Source organism: Myiozetetes cayanensis, unplaced genomic scaffold (assembly GCF_022539395.1).
Source record: "Myiozetetes cayanensis isolate MyiCay16 unplaced genomic scaffold, myiCay2020 scf10, whole genome shotgun sequence".
Taxonomy (NCBI): Eukaryota; Metazoa; Chordata; class Aves; order Passeriformes; family Tyrannidae; genus Myiozetetes; species Myiozetetes cayanensis.
This window is the reverse complement of record NW_026086605.1, coordinates 15,613,729-15,640,522: the sequence shown is the minus strand read 5'-3', so window position 1 is coordinate 15,640,522 and position 26,794 is coordinate 15,613,729. Positions and strand designations below refer to the sequence as shown.

The 26,794-nt window shown below is 35.2% G+C and overlaps 1 protein-coding gene across 1 annotated transcript in view; it reads left to right on the top strand.

The window, feature by feature from the left end:
* DNTT (DNA nucleotidylexotransferase) overlaps positions 1-26,794 on the top strand; it is an 87,570-nt gene that overhangs the window by 32,336 nt on the left and 28,440 nt on the right. Inside the window, exon 8 of the mRNA XM_050337910.1 lies at positions 23,764-23,866. Within this exon, the coding sequence (XP_050193867.1) occupies positions 23,764-23,866 (103 nt within the window). The remainder of the gene's footprint in view (positions 1-23,763; positions 23,867-26,794) is intronic.

Genomic DNA, 26,794 nt, shown 5'->3' with positions numbered 1-26,794 from the left:
TTCATATTGGATATTCCTATACAGTGTTTTTAGGAGACTGTAGGTGTCCTAAGAGAGAGACCAGAACACCTGACATGTCACAAATATTTTCACATTGTCAGAGTAAATGTATTTGAAGTCCTATTACACAAATTGTTTTCTTTTTCTGCAGATCTAGGATTAAAATAGTGCCAGGCATGCTAAACTAATATAATTAATTTACCAAAGATTCCTTCATTAAGTTTTTAGGCAAACTCCTAAAAAGAGGTTGCTTATTCTGCTTACACTTTGTTGTTGCAGTGTGCCTTAGCATTTACACTGTTCTTAGATATAGTTATTTCTATGGGGGTTTTTTACTCCAAAAAACCCCAGTAGTAATACTGTAATTTCTGCTCACTTTCTTTCACTGGTGTTATGAGAAGTAAATCTTTTTCTCTACTGCTATTTCATTTTGTCGTGGAGAAATCTGCTATAACAGATATCTGTATAGGCAGGCTGCTCACTGAATGTTTGAGCTGATATGGTAGTTTGCACACACTCTAATTTAAACAGATTCTGGAATAATCTAGCAATTATTCCAGCAGCAGACTGGAGAGACTTCTTGGCTCTCATTTGCTGAGCATGGCTTTTTCTCTGATAAACTGTAGTCCACTTTGGATGAGGCTTTTAATCTGGATATGTTTTAATCTGATCTGGTTGGTTTTAAAGCTTAGTAGAACAGCTTTGCCTTACCAAACTCCCTCAATTTAAAAATGTTTGACCTTGAGGTATTGGGATGCTGTGAGTAAAAATATTCTGTGACTGAAGTTATACTCACTGCAACTGGCAAAGAACAGAGATCATCACTAGTTTCTGTTTTTAATTTTCTGCAACCCATTAAAAATTAAGTTGGGAAAGGAGAAAATCAAATTAATAGCTAGCCAAGTCAATTTAGAAGATAATCTATTGGAGTAATTCAGATACTTCCTTTTGTCATTAGAGCTTTGATTATTTTTCCACTCATTTCATCTATTATTAGCCCTGATGAATCATGAAGTAGAAGCTGATGAAAAAGGTATCTGGGAGCTATGGACAAAAAGAACTTTGTAAGAATGCACAAAATAATTGAGTACTTTCTTTCAAAGCGTTTAGAAAACTTGTTGATTTGAGATTTTTTTACATGCTCTACTCTACTCGAAGTACTAGAGCAGAAGTACTCTACCACTTCCGCAGGTTTTTCAGCTCGTTTGAAGAGTGCTGTTTAGCTCTATACCTCTCTTATCTCTAAAACTAGTTTGAGTGATGGGCCCAGAGTGCAGGTGGCAATGCTGATGATTTCTGTGAAGCCAGAAGTTTTCCACTGTATGTGCAGAGCCAGAAAACTCCCTGGCTTAGCCTTGCAGTTTTCATGATAACCTCCATGAAGCCCCTACATCTCCTGGAATGCATTTGTGAGAATCTCTATGGTGTTAAGTATTTTCTGTTTCATATCAAGACTGATGATGACTACTAGGAAGTAAGCCAGAGCAATACAAGTAACGTTATAAAGCAAGATATGAAATCCCAGATTGTATTATTTTGGGACTATTAAAGTCTCCTGTATTAGCTTTTTTTCTTTTTTTCTTTTCCCCTAACTGAATTGGAAAAAATGAGAATGAAAACAAAAAGTAGGGGTTTCTGTTCCTTGTAAGGCACTCAATCTAAAATTTTAGTTATATCCTGATACATGACCAGATTTGTTATCATTTTAATTCTAACTTTTCTTTGAAACTGATGAAAAAATTTAAAATCACTGCACTGATGACTGCTTTGTCATTATACAGATTATAAGGGGTACTGGCATTAACATTTGCAAATTGCAAAGGCAAACTTGTAGTGGCAAAGCAGCATATTGCAAGTACACTGCTAGAAGTAAAAAAGGGTATTGTCTTTAAAATAGAGTATTTCTTTGCAGTTTACATCTTGTTAATTTGATATGCAAATCTGATATTCAATGTTAAAATTAAAAACAAAGTGTGCATTTAATAGAAGATGTTGTATATATGAAGAAAGAACAGAATGACAGCTAATAATGGTATCCAAATAGGTTTTCTGGTTTTGCTTTTTTTTCTGGTTTGCCTTTTAAGGTTGCTTTCAATCATTTTTGATACATAGGGGTCAGCTGTTTGACAATCCTAGGGTTTGGAATTATATGGAAAACTTTTTAAAATGCTTGCCACTGCATAAAACCAAAATGTTAATGGCTTCACTAAGTCAAATTAAATTTTAATGGCCATGGTTTAATTTTTTTTTTAGCCCCTTCACATCCTTTAAGTAGCATTAAATGTGATTCAGTTGTCTTCTAATATCACAGCTGACCTGAATAGCCTTTTCAATTAGCCTTTTAGATGAAGCAGATCTGATACATTCTAAATAAATAAAGAACTCTTTTTATTGGTTAAATGATGATATTCACAGCTCATTTAATCCATTTATAGAGATGCAATGTCAAAAGAACAACAGTTTTTTGTACAATGCTAGTGATAATGTGCACAGATAAGACAAAAAAAAATCACAACATCTTTGTTTTTCAGTGAATGGAAATTAAGGAAGAGGAACTTAAAAAGATCTATTTAAGACTTTGGGAAAGATGCATGACTGAGAAATGATGAAAATTATTTGACAGGATGTCACACACTGAAAACGTTTCATGAAATGGTGTGAAAAATAGTGAGCTAACAATGCAGAATCCCTTAATAAACTTATGTTGACACCTTGCAGATAATCTAATCCCTAAACAGTAGATGTCCAATGTTATTTAAATTGGTTCATTCTATATTAATGTAAAATTGTTGTATTTTAATTTTTCCATAGATTATTTTAGTGTTTACAGCATAGTATGCCTTATGCAGTAATAGAAATTGTTAGAAATCTACCATAGTTTTTTCAAAAGCATCTTTGATGTTTCCATAATTCTGTTTGATGTTTGTTCTCATTTTTGGATGACACTTTCTCAAAACCTTCACTATATAACAGAGACGACCTACTGTGATAAAACCTTCCCCATGTATCAGGGCAGGCATGGGGAAAGAAGCTTCTGGGTTTACTGCTCAGCCTGGGAGACAACAAAAGCCACCTGGGGTGTCTGATATGTAGAGGACCTGGGCTGAGAGTGTTTTGGACTGTAGATGTATCTTTTCCAGTGGCTTTGGTCATCAAAATGCAGGAGAATTGTGTTGTCATTAGCTAGGGTGGATTTCAGCACTGACTTCAGTTTGCTGTGTTAGTTGCTTGTATGAGTGCCAGATTATAGCTAACAACTAACTTGCTTTCTCCTGATGTGAAGTCTTAGCCCTGAAACAAACACCAATCTCTCATGACAGCTGGCTCATTAGACTCACCTAAGTGGAAAGAAGCAGTGACAGCTGTCAGTATGAATTACAGTACTCCCAGCTCCAAACTCCAGTGGTTTCTGCAGTGCCACTCTTTAAGATAATATACCATTGGAATTCCAAAATGTAAAAACAGATTTTGCATTATTTACATGATTTTCTAGACAAGTTTGCCAAAGAGAATGTCTTGGAAAGGTATAAAAGGGGGTTATCATGCAACTATTTGTAATTACATAAATATAAATGTATTTATATAACTATAACAATATATCAATTAAATATACTTACTCATCTATATTCTACTGACTATTCCCATTTTAAAAGGTTTGCAATAAAATTTGTTGTCATTTTTGTAATGCTAGGTTAACTGAAAAATATTCATTTGGCATTTTAGAACAATCAGCATACGCAGGATTGGTTAATGTTTGCATTATGAAAATTAAACACGTAAATTACTATGTTCTGGTATGACTTATATTGAAAACATTCCTCTGGTGTTTTGGAAGAGGAAATGCTTTGCATTTCCTTGAATACAATTCTTCCAATATACAAGTACATAATTTTCCAGTGAGCATAAAACATGTATTAAATAAGTTCACAAAAGGTCTCTTGCACAGGACATAGGCAGTGGTGCTGAGACAGTTTGAATAGGATAACATTTCATCAAAAATAATAAAAAAAAAAATCACATCAAGTCCAACTGCCCCAGGTATTATTATAACATAATCTGGGACTGAGGCAGGGAGGCAGCTTGCATGCTACGCAGCATGTACTAAAATTGATTTATCAGTATAATTTAATAAGCTGGAAAACCTGCTTCCTACACTAAAGTTGAACTGTTGCTCTTTGAATGTTTTGGTAATTTGGGAGTAGATTAGTATGATATGTCATGGGGGAATAAAAGCTGTTCTGATTAAAAAGGAAGCTGTGCAAATAATTGGTACCTAACATTAATATGTGCAGAGGTGTATTCATAGACTGAATGAGCTTCATTTTCAAATTCTAGAGAGAATGACAAGTAATTCTTTACAAGGAAAACTCAGGCAAGATCAATGATGGCAACCTTAGAACTATTCTGTAGTGGAGCCGTGTTGTATGTGCTGCAATCAATTTGAAGGGGGGCTCATACAATTTGCGGAGTAATTTTTTTTCATGTTACCGATATTAGACATATTAAGAATATGATAAGGGGAGAATAACTTTCCAGTAAGTTTTGAATTTTAACACATGCTTCACTAGGCGTAAGAGTCTAAATTCAGTGAATGTTTGATTATTTCTCTTTGGAATTTTATTTTAGTGGCTTTTAACAGTGTTTGTTTTTTAGTGGGTTTGGTGTTCTGGTTTTTTTTAATACTAGGGGATAAGGGAATTTTTATATTGCTGTTTGGGAAAGAGATTTGATGGAAGTGGATGCTGCCAATTAGAATAGTGCAAACCAAAACATATCAATGCTGTTATAGAACAGCTCTATACACAGAAACTAAGTTATTGAATGAGGTAGATCATGCATTTATATTTAGGGTTATCTGGAACATATCTACTGAAATATTTATAAATATTGTTTGTTTTCTGCGAAAATTTTCAATTCTCAATTAAGGACTATGCAGAAACATAATTCTGTTGCCTGGTAGGGGCTATAATTCAATGATTTTTATTTCTTCAGCAAAATGAGTTTTTTTAGTCAGAATTTCTCTTTTGTGATTATCATGGAAGATGTAGTCAGAGGCATAAAAACCTCTATGAAGTACCACAATACCTTTTCAAGATCCCTGAAATATTCTGATACAGGTTTTAGCCAACAAATTGAAATGACAACTTGAATTAAAACATTTCTATCTCATTTATATGTAACTGTCCACATAAATCCTTCTGCTTTCTCTCATCTTCTTGACCAACTCTACTACATCCTCAGTGTAAATAATAGATGGAGTGATTAGAGAAAGAGGGAGAATAAACTACCAGCTATAATTATCACTCAGACTTTGTAGCAAAATCAAGCACTGACAAATATTTTCCAGTAATTTTTTTTATGTTTGGGGTTTTTTGCCTTCTACATGGATATTGAGGGAAGGCATCATATTTTGAATTGCTGCTCTGAAGAGTCACAATAATTGGAGTGTCTCATAAACATTTGACATGAATACAGCTAATATCATTCATTGATTTCTGAAATGCTCAGCCAGTGAATTTAAATGGATCAATTTTAATACTTAGGCCAGGAAGTATGTTCAAGTATAATATTTAAAATATGACTTGAAAAGTATTTGCTGTATATGGATGAGGACTAAGAATCTTATAAGCTCTCTCACAAATAAATAGCTATAGGGGAAAATATATTCATGATACTGCATAAAACTGGTGAGTAAAAAAATCTACAAGTTATAGAGCATTAGGTACAAGGAGGACTATTAAGATAGTGGAATGTATTCAGGGAATGATGAAGATGCAAGATCAGAAAAAAAAGAGGTGGAGACTTGAGATAAAATACTAAAGATAAAAGAGAAACATAAAGCACAAGAGGTCAAATCAGACACATACATGGCCTTGATGAGATGGAGATGCCTAGTTTGATAGATAGTTCACCTGCTAAAAAGAGGATGCCTTACAAAATCCAGGCCACTCAGGGTGGGAACAGAATGAAGAGACAGACAGTAAAACTGTCTGTGTAACACTAAGAAACACGCAGAAGAAAGTGGTGTTCTTTCTAAAGGAATATCAAATCAAAACTCTGCATAAAGGGTAACTAATACAAAAATCTGTCAGCAGTCTTAGACTAAGTTCCAAGCAGTAAAGTCAGTATGTAAGGTACCATTAATAAGCCAAGGTTAGGGCCTGGCTGTGCTTAAGAGATTTAATTAATGTATTAAGACAGAGTAGTGCTAATGATGCTTAGCCAGCTTTCTGCCAGACACTTCTAGGTGCACCAGAAAACAAGAATCTCTTGTTCTGTTTCAGACAACGGTACTTAAGCATTTCTTTACCTATGAACTCTGATGCCTGTGCCTAAGAGATTCAGGACAGAAATAGAAATAATATTTTGTCTTGTATGCAGTGTTTCTTGAACATGTGTTGTTTCCTCTGAGAGGTTTTTGATGCCTCAGTGTTTATATCTCTTACTGTAATTTTGTTTGTTCATATGTTTTACTCGTAAGTGTTTCAGGACATCTATTTTGCACTCTATTAGTAAACAGTTACTAAGATGAATAAAAATATTCTGTGGTTCACTGTTTCCAAAAAGGTTTTGCAGGCTCAGACACCAGGTAGTTCAGGGTTTGCAAGATCAAATGCCTGTTGTTTAGAGTCAAGAGATCAAAAATCAGTTCTAATTATACCATGTAAGGTATTGCATAATTTTTTCCATGGTTTTATTCCTGGAAACCTGGCTTGAAAGCAGGACATTTATAGCACAGTTTACTTATTGCCGATATACTCTTTAGCAGAAGTCAAAGCTTATCATAGACTAGTTAGTTGTTGGAAGGATAGTTGACAGTGCAAGCTAAGAATGATGTTTTTCTGGCAGATAATAATGAGAAAAGCTGCAAACAGCAGTGACCTTGCAACCAGAGGATACATTTTGCAGATCCCTGTGAGCAAGTGTAGCCATAACATTTTAATTAGGTGTGACGTGATCATGCTACTGGTGTGGAGGCTTGCTAACAGGGAGGTAACTGTTGGTTGATTTTTTTTTTTTTTTTTGGTTATCATATGAGTCAGACAGGAAATTTTCTACATGTTAAATAACAAGGAAAAGACTAAAAACATTTACAATAAATCATACATGAAATGCCTGAATTAAAAGATATAGTCAGAAATAGTATTTGTAGTTGCTTTCAGTTTGGTGGTGTATATTATGGTGGAATATGTTATGAATTGTTGCTATACTGTGGGAGAATTGGATAGAAATGTTTTGGGCAATCTTTTTGAAGAATGGAAATTCAGCATTAAATAGAGAACAGTAAAACCTGATAAGACAGCCTTATTTAAAACTGTCAGCTCTGATAGCTATTCTGCGATACTACAAGGGACTATCTTGGACAACAAAAAAACCCCAAGCCCATTAAAACCTTATGGATGGATTGCTTCTTCTCATATACATGTTTATAAACTCATGCTAATTCACAAACTAATAACCTTACACTCTGTATGTTATGCTAACAGTCAATGAAGGCAGAACATTTTCCTTTTATCTTGGAATATCTTCCACCTAGACATAGTTCTAGTGGGTAAACCCAGCAAACATTCCTGGTTATTTGATCCTGTTGCAGTGGTTTCTGTATCCAGTTGCACCTAATTTGTTTACGTTAGTAATAATATCTTCACTGGATATAATATCCTCATTTCGTTGTTGCTTATGAAATATCTTGATGTTGTTAGAATATTCATTTGTATCGCTCCTATGAATAGTACTACATCCAGACTTAGTCAATGTAGGTCATAACTCCACCATTCTAATATCATAAATGAATTGTGAACAACCTATTGGTGTATTCAAACTAAAAGGTCAAGTGAGAGCTTTGACAATTATTTCAGCTGAATCATGACAAAATAGGAGGACGATTTCAACTGATTGTTTGAGAAATTGAACTGGCAAGAAATGATGACCCAGGGAATGCATCTTCACAATTTCATGTGAAAAAATTAAAATATGTATCCATATTGAAGATGCCCTTCAAATGTCCCATTACTTGAGGTCACACAACAGTACAGGTCGAAAAAGTCAGGATTATATTCAGAAAAAAGTCAGAACAAGAGCTAAGATAAATATGATGTAACTGGCTCTTTGAGAGACTCTCTGAAAATATATGGTTAAATATTTTATATATAGAAAAAAGGGCACAGAGAGAACTTCAAGAAGTTACAATCTCAGAGTATTTCCTTGCCATGGTTTGGGAATTAGGAAGTTGGTTAATAATAATCACAGAAGTTTTCAATTTAGAATTAAATCAACTAAGTCAACTTCATGAGCTTCTTAGACTGATGGAGGATCACATCTAGAAGCAGTGCAAGGGAATTTTGTAAAGGAGGGTAACAAGATATCACCATGGAGAGATTTACTTGAGTTAGAAGTTAGATTTAATGACAGGCTTGTCCATACTTTAAAAGGTTTTTCTGGTGTGCTTATACTTGTAGAATATATTGGCATCCTTTCTCTGTGGAGATGCAGTGTTCCTTTGATGGCATAGTTTAAATTATTTTCTCAAATGGAATAACCTGTTTTAGTCCAAGGCGTGTAACTATTTCAGCTTCAGGGAACTGCTGGCCAACAGTGTGTGTGTTCACACAACACAGCTATCTTGGCAAACCACCGATGTAGGCCAAGTAGCCAAGTTTTGAATTTCAGTTTGTGTTTGAAAACTGATCATACTTGTTCTATGCCATAATTATGGTGTAAAATCTGTTCACTTATTAGTAAATGTTATTTTCACTGTAAAAGTCTAGTTTTCTAAGTGTATCCCATAGATGAAGAGTAAAATCCTCTTCCCTTAGACAAAATTAGTGTATTACAAAATCCAAATGAGGTGTCAAAGGAGAGGAATCCCATTTTACCTAGATCATGCTTTTGTAAAATTCCCACCTACCTTACTTGCAGTAGAGGTTTGCAAATGTATGGAAAATCTGTATGTCAGCCCAGTCCTGGAAAGATTTAACAGTCCACTCTAAAAATTCAAGTGAGAGGGCAGTGTTCTTATAACTGAACAGATTGTACACATGCTTGAAGTTTAAACTGTGCGTATTTTTTTTGTAAGTACTTGAGTAAAACTTTTGCATCTTGGCAGAAAGGTTAGATTCAAACTTGCCATCCTGCAGCTGTATGCTAGCAACCATGCAAATGTTTAAATTGAAATTAGTGTATTATATACCATGAGATAGAATAGATTAATAACATAGCTAATCACAGCTCTAATAGAATTACATATATTGCCACAAAATGCCGGGAAGTTCAACTTCATAAATTGGCTTCTTATGTCTTTGTCACTAACCCAAATGTGTGAACAATTACCTGCACTCACTCCTCAGCTATCACACCACCAGCTCAAACAGAAGATTTCTGGGGGATGTCTTTTTTTGGTTGTCCTTTTTTTTTTTTTTTTTTTTTTCCAGTGGATACAAGCAATCTATTTCTCAGTTCAAGGAATTTTAATAGAAAAACTGTCATGTTTATATAACTTCCAGTACAGCTGAGCAGGAAGCAAATAGAAACCTTTATTTTTTATGGTAGGTTGATTCTACAGATTGTCCCATCACTGCCAAGTAAGTGAAACCCAGGCTGAACATTTAATATCGTGCAGACATTTTGAAAAAGCATGTTTCCCTCCATGCATGAACATTAATATTGTCTTTTAAATTGTTTAAAGTGAATGTTTTGATTTTTGGAAATGCCGAAGTAGACATGCATGAAAAAGAACTTTTTGATGGAAGTTTCTCTGACAAAGGGAATAATCCTTTTGAAACTCTCAAGAGAATTTGCTAGAGCAAATTAAAATGGACTGGGATTCAGTGCACATTTCCAGTCTACTGCCAGAAAGCTTCAATACATAAAAAATGGTTGCTATAAATCTATTTGCTAATTTTTTTATAGTATCTGTATAGAAAAATATCTTTTCCCTTATTCTTTAAAGTATCTTAAATATTAGCTTATATGTATTTATGATATTCTGAGTAAGTAAAATAGAAATGTGATTCTGAACCAAGCAGTTTTCTCTTAGGAAAAAAGAAATTTAAACTAGTAAGTGGAAACTGCTTTAGTGACAAAATCTTTTTTTTTTCTAGTTAAAAAAAAAATATTACAAGTAGCATTTTTTTAATATACATCTTCAAAATTACTAATGCAGACTTGCATCTACTTACTTCAGTAAATAATTTGACTGCAGCTGACCTTTCTGTTTTCTCTGCTGCATTATTAATGATGTTGAAGAGATCACTAAGTTATTGTTCTAGCAATATATATCTCGCTTAACCGAGGTTTTGGTTTGCAACTAATGCTATTTGAAATGTGGCATCTGAGCAGATTATACACCAGCTGAGATGGAAGCAAAAAAACTGGAAAGCTTTCTGACTTATACATCCAGAATGTCGATGCATTTCAACCATTCTGTTCTGCCTTTAGGCATTTGGAATACATGTTTAATCTACAGCCAACTCTGGCCAACTTCCTTCCCTGTCAGAACAACACCAGAATGTGGACACTGCACCTGATTTTTCTTGAAACAAAACAGTATCTCTGTATAATAAATAACCCAGATCTGGAAGGGTCCAGTTCTTTCCCAGTTTGTGGTAGTCTGTCCTGAAAAGTGCCAGTTACCAACTACCTCCAAAGAAGTTAGACAGAAGTCCTAAAACTCTTAACCTTCTCTTTCATCATCTCATATCGATTGTTTGATAGAGGGAGAGGTATTTTTCTTTACCTTAATTTCTTTGTGGTTTTCTTTGGTTTTTTTGGGTATGTTTGTTCTTCCAAAGTACATAATACTCTCTGGATGTTCACTAAAACATCTGGCAGCTTTGAGTACACTGATCTCTTTGTCTCTCATAATTAGAGGTAGTTGAATTTCCTTGTCTCCCAGTTTGCATAGTTCTAAAATCTTCGTTAAGGCTTTTAATTAGGCCAAAAGAGACTAGGTATTTCAGGATGTCTGAGCAGGTCTAGTCTGAGATGCCTGCTTTTATAAATAATAAAAATGTACCTTCTATCCAGTCAAGCCTGATTCTTCAGTACTTTCTACACAATGGAATATGTTCTTTTTTCCTGCAGGTTTCAGAATTACTAAAATTTTACAATTTCTAGTAACCAAAGATGCTGTACTACTGTCTTCCAGACTGTTTTTTGAGAGTGAGAGTGAGAAAGCTTGTTCCTTGCTATCACAGAATATGCTGACAGTGGAGTTTATGTATGCAAAACTAGATAGATGTTTTAAGACTAAATTAATCTGCATACCTCACATTTCAGCTGAATATATGAGATCCCAAATCCATATCAGTACTTATTGGACTGTATGTCTTTTTCAAACAGTGTTGAAAGAGGTTTTGTTTTGTCATTGATTGGCACTCTGCAAAATTTGTGTATGCAGGAAGTTTCTATGATGTCATTTGAAATGTTTGATTGAAATGAAGTGTAATTTAAAGGATTTGCCAAGACAGCAAAAGCAGAACTTCAGCAATGTATTTCATGACTTTAAATAAAACTGTGACAGATTGGTGTGGTACATTTCATAAGCTTTAAAGGCTTGAAATTATATGGAGAGCTTCCAGGTACAGTTATGTTATTTATATGAAATTGAGACAGTACTTGCAGTGATTCAGAGCTTAAGCATACTTTTGTTTTGGTTGGTGAATAGTGAATTTACTTCAGCTGTAGGATTCAGAGAGGCTAGAGCTGTTAGCAGCAAAAAGTCATCTTCTATGCAAGCCAAAAAGCGATAAATAATCAACATCAGGGTATAATTGGTGACAGCCACATTCAGGAATCTCTGTCATGGAAAGAAGACAAATATGCTCTACTCATAGTGAAATAACTTATTTACTGTGTGGGTATATTGAGTCTGGCTGAGCTGGAGTTCATTTCCCCACAGCAGCCCTCACAGTGCTGTGCTTTCCCTTGGTAGCTCGAAGGGTGCTGATAACAGGCCGGTGTTTTGGCTACTGCTGAGCATCAGCACTGTAACATTCCTTCCTCAATCGAGGGCAAGGTCCTGGGAGGGGACCCAAGTAGGCCATCTGACCCAAACTGACCAAAGGGATATTCCATACCGTATGATGTCAGCTCAGATATAAAAGTGGTCCTCCTCAAGATAATATGTACAAAATTAGTGAACCAGTTTGTTTTTAATGTTGTTTGTGATCAGATTTTGTCCACCTGTTCTTCAAATTTTTACTTCTCTTTAAAGTTTCATAAAGTTCCACAATATAATGTTTTTCTTAGATATCTGTGCATAAAAGACTCCTCACACAGATCTATTTTAAACCAAATATGCTTTGAAATAACCATTTGGCTGAAGGTACACAGAAACCAATATATAAATACACCATTCACCATTCATTGTTTTCATAAGGCAGGGAAATATTTTCAAATTTTTTCATTATAATATTTTTAACCTATTAAATAATTTCAATGCAGATAATCTAATAGAGCTTTCTAAGATCAGTGAATAAGTGTAAGTTTAGCTGTACTGCTGGTCATTTAAGTTCTTCAGTTGAATAACTGTTTTCTGATTTATCTTTTCTTCTTATTGCATTAAATTAAATCTCTGTTAAAGCAAAGCGTAAAGAAACCCTATTATCATGACAAGAAGAGGAGTACTCAGGTGTCTTGTACTCTGAGAAACTGTCTAGGTTCCTTTTGAGTCATAAAAGACACACAGAGTCAAGCATAACATGACACACTTGGTCTTTGAAGGTGCATTTAATGAGACCAGGTGAGTACCATGCATTACTATACTTTTTTGAGGCAATGTAGTCACTGAGGGTGAAATTATGTTTCAAGTAAATGTAAGTGGTATTGCACAGGTTTTGCACTGGTTCTCTTCACTTCAGTGATTTTCCCCCTCAGAAATAACCAGAGATGTGGTCCCTTCTGCTTCTTTATCCTGACTTGATACAAGATCTTTAAGTAATTCATTGTCTGCATTGTTAGGTGTTTCCCTCAAAGTCTCTTTGAACAGTGACTACTGATGTGTGATAGCACTGGTGTCCTGCTGAATAAATGAGAAACCAGAAGTGCTTATTTTGTGTATCTAGTATTAAAGTTACATTCCCTCATGCCATCTAAACAAAGTTTCTGCTCCTAAAGGGAAAGGGATTTTTCCCAATGCTGCTTCACAGCAGACTTGGATTAACTTCAAAAATAAAATAAATAGCTTCCACAGCCATGGAAAATGGGTTCTGCCTCCAGTGAATTAGAATTACTGTTACACTGGGCAAGAAAAATAAAATTTTAATGAAGTATCCACCCTTAAGCACCTTTTCCAGAGAAGACACCTGTGAATCTTTGCCAAATACTTACATAGTTAAGCTGGGTTTATGTTGAATTATTTGGTTGGGTGAAGAAGCTGCTATGTGCTATCTTAGGCAATTCAAACCTTTGTAGAAGTCTGATTTATAGCTGCCCAGGGGAACACTGGCTTAGTTTTCACTATGTTTTTATTTCAGAGACAGTGTAACCTAAATTATTTTATTCTTAAATTCTGCAGACAAAGCTATGACAGCAATTTTTTTATCCACAAATTGCTTCAAAATGAGTCAGAATATCTCTCATAACTGAATGGTATCTTTTCAGTTAAATATATCATTATTTCAGTTTTAATTTTAATTGTCTTTGCTGGTGGCAGAATTTATTTCAGTTAATTTAATTAGATTATTGCTATTTCAGACATTAATCAGCATCCTATTAAACCATCTCACAGATATTAATTATACCCCAAAAGAGCACTGTAATGTATAATCAGGGAAGCATTAGTCCTCAAGGGACAGGAATTCCAGAATTTCCTTTGATATGGAATGCAGACTCTTAGTCAGTCTGGGTTTAGATTTCCAGAAATATTCAACTCTCAGTTTTTATCAGGTGGTGCAAACCAAATGCAGCAGGGTGACTTAAAGACCAGGCCTTAAATTAAGAGTCCAGCTATAAAACATTTGTGCAAGTATCTTCCCACACTACCATTCTCATCTTGAAAGGGATTTTATCATACATTACCAGTTATGTGCCACTAGAAAGAAAAGAGAATAAATTTTGACACTGACTGGGAACTACTAGTGATCAAACTACCTTCAAAAGCAATTATGATCTAACTCAAGTAACAACCAGGAGAGCAGAAATTATCCCAAGAAGCCAGATATTCCCATACTGGTATCTATGTTTTACAGACAGCTGATCAGATCTGGGTTTATTGTTTTCCTCATTACTTCAGGCTTGTTACTTTGTCTTGAAACATGGGGATTGATCCTGTTGGCATTCACTCATTCTGGGCAATACAGCAAATGACAACTGTCATAGATACTTGCAGTGTTAAGATGGGGAGGATCCTTCTTTGTTGTTATTTTTTAATTAGCAAGGTCAAAGTTATCATCTAGGACTTGTAATTAGTCCTTGCACAAGGATTGATAATCTCTACAGGTCTGTCTTCCTATTTACCACCTCAGTCCTGCAATTGAAGGCTTTCCTGAGTTTCAGTTCTGGAGTCAGTGTGATCCTTGGGAAGCTTAGTATGTCTTCTTGTGACAAATTGCGTAGATGAGCCTTCTATCTAATTTGATGAAGTATAAAATGGCAGCTTGCCTCTGGCATCCTCATCAATCTTATGTCTTTGTCATGTTTAAGGTGGAGGTATAAAGATCATGCACAGAGAGAACAAATGAAGCTGATGGTAGAGCTTGGCAAGCTTGAGAGCCTCTCGTTTATTCTGACTGAATGTTCCCTATTCCCCTCTCCCTCTGCTGACAAAGTAGTTGCTGTACAGTGCAAGTCAGGCTTGTGAACAATTGCATTTTGCATTCTCGCTGTCTCTGCTTTCTCTGTGTCAGTGTTTTTGGATTGTTAACTTTGGTTGAGCTGCTTTTGCACTTCAGTGAGCATTTATTTTCTTGCTTCCTACTCTATATGTATGTGAACCACCATTGCATTGACATGGTTGAATCTAAATGTTTTGAAAATGTGGAGCTGACTTGAATATTAAGAAAAACTCCTGAGCTAAAGCTAAAAGTGATTTGAAGAAGAGCTTATGTGTGATGCACGGGGTTTAGCTGGTCATTTATGATAGTAATGGGTTGGTACAGTATTATGCTACTCCTTAGGCTGTTAATACCCTTTGCACTATTTGTCACAATATGTAATTGAGAGTTTCTGAGGAAATAACTTCAAATAAATGTTGCAACATTTTATTGTAATTTGGTAGAACTTTCTGTCACAATATAATTTTCTAACTTTTTTTTTTTTAGCTATTATTCAGTTCCTATTGCAAATCAAACAACCACATTGCAAACATTACAAATTCTTCTATTTAACAAAGTCTTGTACTTAGTCTATTTTACATTTCTATTTTATTAAACCACTAATAATTTGTATCTGAATATAGAATGTTTTGAAAGTCTGTAGTATCACACCCAAGAATTATTCTTGGCTGAATGAAATCTGTGACTACTTTGCAATTGGTAGAATTTTTATTCTTAATCTGTTAAAACAGTCATGGATTTTACCTTCAGTGTAATAGCTATAGCACTGTCACACTCCAGTACTTCAAGCTTAAAGACTTTTTTTCTCTTCATATGGGGTTAATAATAAAAAAAAGTTGTAGTTCTTCATAGTTTGAGTGACAGTAACTTAGAGTTATTTTAATATCTGGCTGCAAGAAATTGTCTATCCCTTGTTTGAGGTCTCAGCAAAGACTGCTTAATAAGCAAATCCTCGAGCATGAAGACTACCTGGGATTTGGAATAAAAATTTATGTTCCTGTCAAAAAACACATGCTGATGGGAGGCAGGTAGTAGAAGTAACTTAATCAGGACTGCAGTTATTAGAGACAGAATTGCCATACTACTTCTATTTGGTCAAACCGAACCGATGTCAAATAATAGTTCTACATTGCTGGTACAGTGGGAGTTAAATCAGACCCAGCACAGGGTCTGTAGAGTAAAATGTAGAGTAAAATGTGGTCCCTAGAGTAAAAATGTGGTGTTGATATCAGAACAGACAGAAAGAAATGTTTGCACTGTGTATGCATGTGTGTGCATGTTCCATTAGAGCTGTAACTGCATGTTTGACTATGCATGCACACTGAGGCTACTACTGTTTTCCCTCAGGAACATGCATTTATGGTGCTTATAAATTATTTGTTTGCTATGTCTAAAAGGAGTGATTCTGCTACTTATCCAAACTTTCTCTTTGCTGCTCAAACAAAAGATCTTTGTGTCTATACCACAATTTTTACATTTCTTCAACTATATGTAATCTTCTGCAACACTTAATTCCTTTTCCATAGCCACACAATCATCACTTCAGCAATTGCTTTTGTTCTTCTTAGATGTTTATGCATATTGCTCATCTATATTCAAGGAAATATTCAAATGGCCTCACATATTTTCAAATCACTTGGGGATGTCTGTCTAGAAGCTGTCCTCCCTGCATTTCCCAAAAGAAGAATGCAGAGAAGATGATGCTTAATTTAACATATAATGAATTCCCATATTTCTTTCAACAAAGAAAGGACTTTTCATTTTTTTTTTAATATCAGGTTCCAGCGTCTTAGCTAGTATCCAGCTTGCTATACAAATGAATTTCAGCTGGATTACTTTTAATCCGAGCTCTTTGAAAGGAAGGGAGTTATATCCTCTGATATTTTGTGCAGACTCTCCACAGCTAAGGCCAACTCCATGGATTACTGGTGTGAGATTACTTTTACTGGTTTTCCTGTCTTTCTGTATCAAAATGCAACTATACAATAAAATGGTCAGGCAAGTGATAGTTAAAAATCTTTCCAGTTTAATGGAAATATTGGTTGCATAGCAATTCCTGATGGACTGATTTTTTTCGCTGTCTTTTCTCATAGCAATCATTCTCAAGAAGCTATTTGAGTTATAGAGTTTTTCTTATTCAGTGTAAAGGCTGCAAATGTTATGGGTAAAACATTGATTAACATCTGAATATTATCATAAATATACTGTTTCAGTAAATACAATCCAGTTTCATCAAACAGACTAACTCAGAATGTTAGTGTCCAGTGCTTGAGAGTTCATATGCTTTCCTCCACAATTAATGTTTTTCCTCAATTTTAACAGGAATAAAAGGTTCAGTCATAAAAAAGAAGCTTGGAATATTTGCCAGATTTGTTTCTGTTAACTATTATTTGCCCCTGCTTCATTATGCTTTATTCTGTGTAGTCAAATGAATGATTTAAAGATTTATTATGTAATTAATTATATGCAATTAATTTGCTTAATTCCAGAAACCTCACATAAATTTATGTTCCTTTATTATTTATTATGGTTGATCAGACATTGGGAATGAGCAACTGTTAGTTGTCATTCTTCCAGGTTCTTAAATATATATGTTTGACTTCATGCCAGTGATTAATGGCTCTGATGTCAGTGGCAGTGTTCTCATGTGTAAAGATCAGAATGCACGTGTAAACACTGAAGGTTTTAACACATATGGAACCTCGTTCAACACTTTTAGTGCTTTTATGCCAACAAGAATTTTCTTAGAATAAGAATAGTTAGTATTTGCTGAATAAATGTAGTCGTGGCTATGCTGCAATGGTTACAACATAAAAAAAAAAGAAAAACAAACAGGTTCCTCCCAGGTTTTTGGAAATTTTCTGTGTTTTTTTGGGAGACAGAAATACCAATTGTCCAACTTGTCCAGTCCAGACTCTGAGACTGCAGGACCAGTGGGTCACCGTCATCTCTGATGATCTTTCAGAGCACCTATTAAAATATTAAAAATATTTTTCTTCCTCTGAATATTAAGTGCCATCTTCCACAAAAAGAATGTTTTAGTGCCCTTCCTAAGATGATTTTGAGAATCAATTGAATTACACAGTATGGCAGCTGTGAAGAAACAGTACTTCAGACTGCCCTGGAAAGTGTGGTACTAAATTGGATCCCTAGTCCAAAATTTCTAACCAACAGCAAGGTTCCCTTTACATTTTTAATCAGAAGTCAGGCAAATCATTTGTTATTTAGCTTAAAAAGGAGGGATCTGAGGTAAATTGTTTAACCGGTAAACTGTTTTCATGCAGAAGTGAAGTCAGAGTTTTACTTGAGAGGATTTGTAAAAGCTATTACAGTCTCTCTTTGAATGAAGTGTGAACCTCTGAAAACAGGAAAATACAGTCTGCAAATCAGAACATCACAGTGACCCAATACCAAATAGCCTAAGTAAACCAAAGGCAAATCTAGTACAGTGTTTAAGGTTTCAAAGTCAAAAGTCGTTTTTCTGATCATCTAGTACTGCAGGTAGGCCCTTCAGTTAAATCACTTCAATGGTTTGAGGGACTTCACAGAAGAATTTTATCCACAAAATATCCTATTCATTCTGGTTTATTCCACAGCAGGTTAATACTTGGATTGTCTAATAAGAGCAGGCTTTTATGTGCATTGGAATACAATTCTAGGAACTTGAAAACTAGTAGGTACATTTTAAAGAGCTATCAATGAAAAAGAATAAGTGAGGTGTGCAAAGAAGAAATAAAAGTCTAATACAGAGCCTGTAAAATCAAGCTAGGAAAGAATGCCAGAGAAACAAAAAAATATTGAGATCTGTGCTTTCCTTCTTATAATTCCCATGGTCTCTGAATGCTAAGCAGACAAGACTGACAATGTCACTGCAATAGAGCATAAAATATTTTAAAAAATAAGTTGTCCATATTGTGAAGAAAGGGAGGGATCTTGCTGTAGGGCAAAATTATAAAGACCTGAAAGAAAACTGGAAATAGAGGAAGCTAGTGAAGGAAAATTACAGTACAGCAAGGTTAGCTGGAAAATACTCAGGACTGAGTGTATGTACTGTGAAGAGTGGCAGACTTGGATATATCTGGCTATAGCTGCAGAAAAATGCTGCTCTTGGAGATGGGCCCTCACAATTGAAGGCAACAGGTAGGGAAGACAGTTCTGAACAAATCTAGGACTTAGACTGCAACCTTTCAAAGGAGAAATACCTTTCATTGGTTAGTAGGCAAAGTCCAACATGTTTTGGCAAAACTGAGAAGTGGGTGATATTTCTATGTACAGCACAATGTCAATAGTTAAGGTAATAATAAATCATTTTTATGACAGAGCCATCCAAAGTTATTTTGCTGTCTGTGACTTTACTTTGATGACTATATTTCCTAGAAATATGCCTAAGCAGGAGATGCAGTTACTCATAAGCCGTCGATGTTCACTTTGCATTACACACTTCAAGGGCTTGCAAGGTTAAGAACAGCTTAGAGTTTTACCTAATGCAAACACATGTGGAAATACAGTATCATCTTCTGTATCCACTTGAACTGTGTAAGCAAAAGATTGCTAAGTGGTTTTTCAGGGTTTTGACACATAAATCATTGCTACAAAAATTGGTTTAAGCTCCTCCATTAGTGAAGTTTCTTGAGTAGTTGAGAAATGTCGGTCCATCTTTCCTTGTCTAAAGTCAGTTTATCAGAATTGTCATTGATATGGCTTAACCATTATGTACTATCTTACTATTTCAAAATACTCTGCACACATACTACTCTTAAATGTCTATAGGCAATAAAAAAAAGAGGAATCACTGCACCAATCACTGGGCCGCAAATATCTTAAATCTCTAATTATGCAGATGTTCCCATTGAAGATTAAGACAATATGATTATCCTTTGCCGTACATTCATATGTTTAGGTTTTAATTGTAATGTTTGATGACTTGGAATCTAGTAACAACAACAACAAAAAAGAAAATTCAACAACCCTGAGATAATTAATTGACTACTGAGAAGCATATAGCAGCTTTATACAAGTTTAGTCAGCCAAGAATTGAACATAGTTAATTAACAGTGCACTGTCTTTTATAGTCTTCAAGCTTGAATAAATGATTAGAACAAAAGCTAAACTGCAATTTCAGTTCTGCAAGGTGCTGGTTTTCTTACAGCTCTACCCCGGCAAGTATTCAGGTTTGGATTTAGAGAAGAGAAAAAGATGAAGTAAGTGGATCTGAATAGAAAACCCAAAACCTGAGTGTGTCTTTTCTGGTTCAGAGCCTAAGAAACCTGAACTCCCCACTCCTGTCCCTGCTTACTCTGCTTCTGTGGGCATCTATAGTGTTTCACCAGAACCCCAGCATTTCCAGGCGTAAGCAAGTAATTACCAAGATCCTGCTTATAACCAGGTGGAATGTAGAAACTGGACAGATTAGCACTGTCATCTCATAGGAGGCCCAGAAAGTAGACATGGTCTGAGCAATTCTCATACACGTTAAGAGTATTTTCTTTACTAAAATGCCATTGCAGCTCTTTTTATTTTAAAAATACTACTCAAATTTTATATAAAATCCTTGTGATTAGAATATATAAAAAGTGGTGTGCCAGAATCAAATCTCTACATCTCCCACCATTCATTAGTGGATTTATACCACTCTGAAGTGAAAAATGGGAGCTTTGTAGATCCAGAAAGAGAGTGTGCAATGTCATGTGCTGACTAGGATGCCTATTTAGAGAGGAAAGCTCTTAAGACTCTGCTTCCTGTACCAAGGCTCTGTGTTTTGTGTTTAACAGCCAGTGAATGACAAATAACTTGGCTGTGTAAACATCAAACAGTATTCTCCTTCCTGGCTGAGTGGGTTTAATTCAATAGCTAATAACAAGGAAATAACCTGTGGACATGCCATGGACCCAAAGGTTATCTCTGAACTCTGGTCCTGGAACTGTATCCCAGCAGAAGACAGGAGAGGAGACTGAGGGAGATGCCTCCTGTGAAGTGGGACCAGTGCCAATATTCCTAACTGAGAAAAATAAGGCAATAAAAAGATGAGGAATCGCTGCACTAAATACTGGGCTACCAAATGCAAGACAAAACCAGGCAGTGATAGCATCAATTTGGTGTTTGTTTTTCAAATGAAGTGTGGGGTTTCTTGTTTTAAATAAATGATGCTTACTTAAGTCACTTCACTCTCTAGATCATGGTAGAGCCTGTCTGTAGCCCCGTGCAAGGACAGCTGCTCTTTTGAATATGGTGGGGATTTGAAAAAGACTGCAGCCTGCAGAGTTCTCTTGGTGAGCTTCAGGGATGAACAAAAGATTGAGATTTCATCTCTGAGACACTCCATTAGATCGTGAATTCTGGGATTTCATAACCCAGTTGAAGGGCATATACCTGTCACCATGGTGTTTAACTTGTATGTAATCAAGTCCTGTGTCATATCTAGTTTTAGTTATATAGTTAGCTACAAATACATGTGTTGACATACTTTCTGAGGTGGGGACAGAGCACCTTGGCACTATCCCATCCTATGTGCCCTTTCTGTATTTTTATGAATACTCATGTTTGTATATTTGTATGTGTACACACACAAATACATACATATGTATGTGTGTGTGTGGAAAACCCTACTCTACTGAACTTCATGACCACCTTCCCTTCAGCTTCAATAGAAGGATAGTCTGAATCTAAGTACACTTTACTGCACCTTTTTGTATGATTTACAAGCTGTGATGCAACATATATTATACAAGTTTTTAATTTACTACATTTTTTTTCTATTTTAGGGAAAGTAGTACATTCTTCTAGGATGAAATACATTATTTGGTAAAGAGTAATAGTGGAAGATTAGACTAAATGTTCTAGCAACAGCTTTACAGAAATTAATCCAATGTGTATTAGTTCAACAAGAACCTGAAACGTAACTCTGACAATAACAAATATTTTATATTGTGTGCTTTTATATGAGATTTAAACTCTTAACTTCACAAAACCCAACCATTTAAATAAATGGTCTCTGTCTTGAAAAATAGATGGCCAGTGAAATACCTTGGGTTTCCTGAGATTTTATGGCTGGATGGATGCAGGAATTTTTAGATGTGGTTAACCTAAAATACATTTATGTTGAGGATGCATTGGGAATCAGCTCTCAATTCTACCATCTTCCAATTTCTTTGGTTTGGTGGGGTTTTTTTAATAATTTTAGGCAAATTTTCCTATGCCACTCTGCATCTCTAAGATAAGAACACTAAGTCCTTCCTTTTGAAAAAAAAAAACATTTTGAGGCATCTAAGTAAAAAGTGCTTTGTAAGAGCTTTGCATTAGTATTGTAATTTTAGAGATAATGAATGGCATCCTACAAAATAACTTAGAAAGTGTTACAGGGAACACTAAATGTTTTCTGATTACTTGAGTTAGAATTGCTGTTCGGTTTCTAAGCCTAGACTGATGTTTTGTTTGAAACTTCTTTTGAAATCATTTCCACCTGTTTAAGCAATTTTGACTTTTCTGCAGACATGGCACAATAGTTGCATTGCAGTGAGTTAGACTGCTTGTCAAATGCAAAACCTAGACTTTCATCTCCTTACGTCTTTCTGCTAATGCTCTTCAGCTATCCATCAGTTAGATGATTTTCTGTCACACAAATGGCAGTTGACAAGTCTGCCTATCAGTTCTGTTCCTACAAGTTTCCAAGTTTAGGAAATCAGGTTTAGTTTCAGGCACTATTTTTGAGAGAATAAATTATTTCATGAAAAAAAAGAAAAGCAAATCTTTTATTTTGCAGAGTTTTTATTTTCATTGCTTGCATAGCAGTTCACAAATTCTCTGAATACTTGACACAGTGTTGACTGAAACATCACCTGAGCTATAACATCACGTACCCTTGTGCACATCAGCGAGAGCAGGTTTTCCCATAAACACATGAAAAACATTTGGAGATTTGCCACTCTTAGGTGCCACTACTCCAGATTTCGGGTGCTTACTCCACCACCTCTATAATGCACCTAGTTGCAGAAATATCTCCTTTGCTCCTTTCTCATGAGGCTGGCCTGATTACAGTCAATAAATTGATGTGTATGCAGTTCTTGTTATACTATTTAGATCAAAATGAAAACCTTCTGCAATCCCCAGATGAACTGCACTGTAAGATAAATTTTCATGTGTTCTCAAACATTTTATAATTCTGAAGGGTAACATTCCAATAACATGCTTTTTGCCTGTTTTCAAATGATAGCTACATCTTAACCTGAATTAGGTTTAACACATTTGGTAAGTGGATGAAAGGCAAGCTAAATACTTAGACTTAAATGGAGAAAAACAAGAGGTCATAACGTAATTTTTCATTAAAACATTTTCATTTAAAATTTGTGCACGTGGATTTAATTGTGTATTAAACAAGCTTTAATCATATTAAGGATGAACTTTCCTCAAAAAAAACCCACTAATCTCAATCTCTGCAAAAAGCATTGTTATATTTTAAAAGCAAAGAAATGCAAAATACTCGAAGGCTTTATATCTGCTGTTAAAAGAAAAAATAAAATTATTCATAATCACAGTTTTGTACACTAAAGTGTCCATCAAAAGCAAAGAAGAATATTTAAGCCTGTGGTTGTCAGACTGGCAAGTTTATCTGCTGTTACTGCACTGGATTCATAATATGTAACATGGTATTTTGATTATGCTTTTTTTTAATCCAGAAATGACTAAAACCTTCTTTTCTTGGACTTAAGGGGAAGATAGAGAGAGATTTAACATTTGCAAATGGATCTGTAGTATCTAGTCAAAAAAGAGAGGAAATACATCAAAAAGCTTAAATTATTATTTGAAAAAGAACACTGATGGACCCCATAAATAGAAATAGAGGATTCTATTTTGATTATGTTTCAAGTAGCACTGCTATCACTTTTTTCTGCAAACTTTTTTTATAATGTAGCAAAAATAATTTCTTGGAAAGCAGTGTGAAATTCAACAGGAACTTAACTCTTTTAGTCTCCTTGTTATTTATTTCTTCTAGGGGTAAGAAGATGGGACATGACATTGATTTTTTGATCACCAATCCAGGACCAAGAGAAGATGATGAACTTCTGCATAAAGTTGTTGACTTATTGAAAAAGCAGGTATGAACTAAAGAATATTTGGTGAAAGAGAGATGTTTTAACTCCACTGAATTAAGCCTACACACTGCTTAAAGAACGTTATAGTCTTTTTTACAGCCAACCAATTGATATCAATATTGTAATATTTTGAAATTGGATATTGTTTTATGTGGTTATTAATCATGATGATCTAGATGCATCCTCCAGATCCGTGTGCTAGAGTTGAAGGTTATATCAGAAGCACCCTACACACATTTCTATTGTATCTTACCCTAAGAATAAGCAATTAGTCAAAGGTGAGAAATCAACCTAGGTAGAATTTTGCTTGACACAGAAGGACTGTTCTTATACTTTTAAAAACCCCTGTATTTGTTTAATTCCTCCTTGTGATGGGAGCAGGTTCTCCCGAGGGAAGCTACTTCGGGGAGATTCAGCTTTAAGTGTTATGGATTTGTGTGACCTAATGGTGTGAACTAAGTCTGAAAGCTTAGGTACCAAACCTAGAATTCTGGCTTCCTTTCAGACCATAAATTAGCAATTTTCCTGGCTTCCACTGAAATATTGGAAAATTGACACAGTTTTCCTTGATGTCTGTGTTTGGAAGAGTGCACATATCTTCAAGGTCCCTTCCAACCCAAACGATTTTATGATTCTATGATTTCATAGAGGAATTGTTCATCTAAGGCTGTGGGGCTTATTTGTTTTGTTGTTGTTGATTGTTGTTGGTTTTGTTGGGTTTTTTTTCTATGCAGCTTTCTTCAGTTTCAAGAAACTTTAAAGTTGGAAGTGTCTGAATTATAATAGCTGCAGGTAGCTAAAAATATTCCTGGGTCAGAAAAATATATTATGTTGGGAATAATAAACTTCTGTTTTTTCTTCTACCTTTCTAGCCAGCTAAGATATTTTTCAACATTTACTACGGTTCTTGTTCAAAGGAATGGAGTACATTGCAACAAGTAAAAGGCCAATACTCTGAGGTGAATCATCAAATGCCTGACTGCTAAATCAAGTCAGTTTTCAGTGCAGATAGCCTGGAGAGAATGGTTTTGAATTGATTTTGAGCTGTGTACTTTAATTAATGTATAATAGGTTAACACATGAAAGACGTTAAAAACATCCAACTAGACAAAAGCTTATCTGACTTTATAAAGTTTTCTGTTTCAAGGTGGTCCAAACCTTTCAGCTGGCTTTAATGGAAGGGCTTCAAACCTTTTCTTTCCTGATAAAATACATTAGCTGAATTCCTCTTCCTCCAGTTGATTTTTGGTCTTTGAAATGTTAACATACTATTATTAATTTTTTATATTTCTTTCATTTCTATCCTAAGCCTGTATGGAAAGTGTATGTGTTGGAGTAGATTGCTAGCAGGTACAATTTAGAGTACTCTAATTAAAAGCAATGAAGCTACAGCAGTTAATGAGTGCTGAGGAGATACTCTATTTTTATAATTTTATTATTTATGTATAGTTTCTTTCACAGACATTCTAGTCTCTTTACTTTGAGAAAAGTTGCCTTTCTTCTTGGAAGGGATCTTTTTACCTTCTTAAGCACACCTGAATCTCTAGGATGCCATATGTGCATCCTCCAGAAATCATGTTGATTATAGTACAGTGGAAAGGAAATGTGACAACAGACCAGGGCTAGAGCCTGCCCTGAGCACAGCCTTTCATACCTTCTCCACTTACATTACTGAGAAAAATGGCTGATCTGAGAAGTCTGACCACTACTGAAGCTTTTCAGTTCACTCCGAGCTGCTTTCATTATGTGGAATTAAAAGGAAAGAAGCAGAAAATTAATCATTCTTTCTGGTTTTCTTGTTAAGGATATAATTTGGCAGAAGGGAGTGCAGGCAGAGTATGAGATGTCAAGGGTGGCCAAGAGTTTGATAAAAATATTAGGATTCCTCTAGAAATCCCAGGATGAAGAACATGTCAGAAATAGAGATGCACAATGACCATAGAAACAAACCTGAAAAAAACTGGGAGTTTTTTTAAGCTGTGAACAAATGTTTCCCGTGTTCTGTTTGTCCTCCAGACTTTTTATGGTTTATACTGCTAGCTATACTGCCTCTGTACCGTGGCACTTGTAATATACAGGCTTTTACTGGCTCTATTAAAAAATAAGCTGCCAGCAAAATCAAAATGCAAAAAAAGAAAGGGGAATTATATACCTCTTGCCTTTTTTATTACCTTTGATTTCTAAGGGGGAGAGGAAGACACAAAAAAACCCCCAAACTGAAGTGCTTTTATACTTTTTGCAGTCGTCTGCTTCACAGCTTTCTACTTCTGTACTACTGCTTCAAAGCCCAAATTTATCAAAGTAGGTCACGATGTTGACTTCCTTTTGGCAGCTCTTAGTGAAGGACTCCACAATGTTTAACTTCTAAGTTATGGACCTCAGCCTTATTTAAATAGTTTAAAGGGCATTTTTCTTAGCTGAAAAATTTAATGTAACAGGATCCTTCCATTGAAAGCTGCTGAAAACAAAGTGGCTAAATCAACACCATCACGCTCTTTGATGCAGCATCACCACAAATAAATGGGCTGAGGAACAGAGAGCACAAAGTCTTCAAAGCAGAGTGGCAAAGTGGAAGAGCTGCGATGCAGTACACAGGTTATGGTTTTAATGGTTCCAAAAAGCATCATAAAGAAAGTAGGAAATTACCTCTGTGGGCTAGAGCTTGAAAGTCTGTGGCTAAACAGCCTGAGCCATCTGTGTTGATGTAGCTTCGTTCACATACTGTGAAAGAATATTTTAATTTTTTGCTGAAAACATAAATAGCTATATTTAGCACTGTTCCTCTTATTATATACATACTTTCAACAAGGGAAGAGAGACTGTCACTACAGGCATTCCTGCTCTCAGTTTCTTCCCTTGTATTCATGTAAGTATAATGTTGCATTCTTCTGTTGGCTTTTAGGAAAATGAGGAATGTAAATGCCTGCCTGT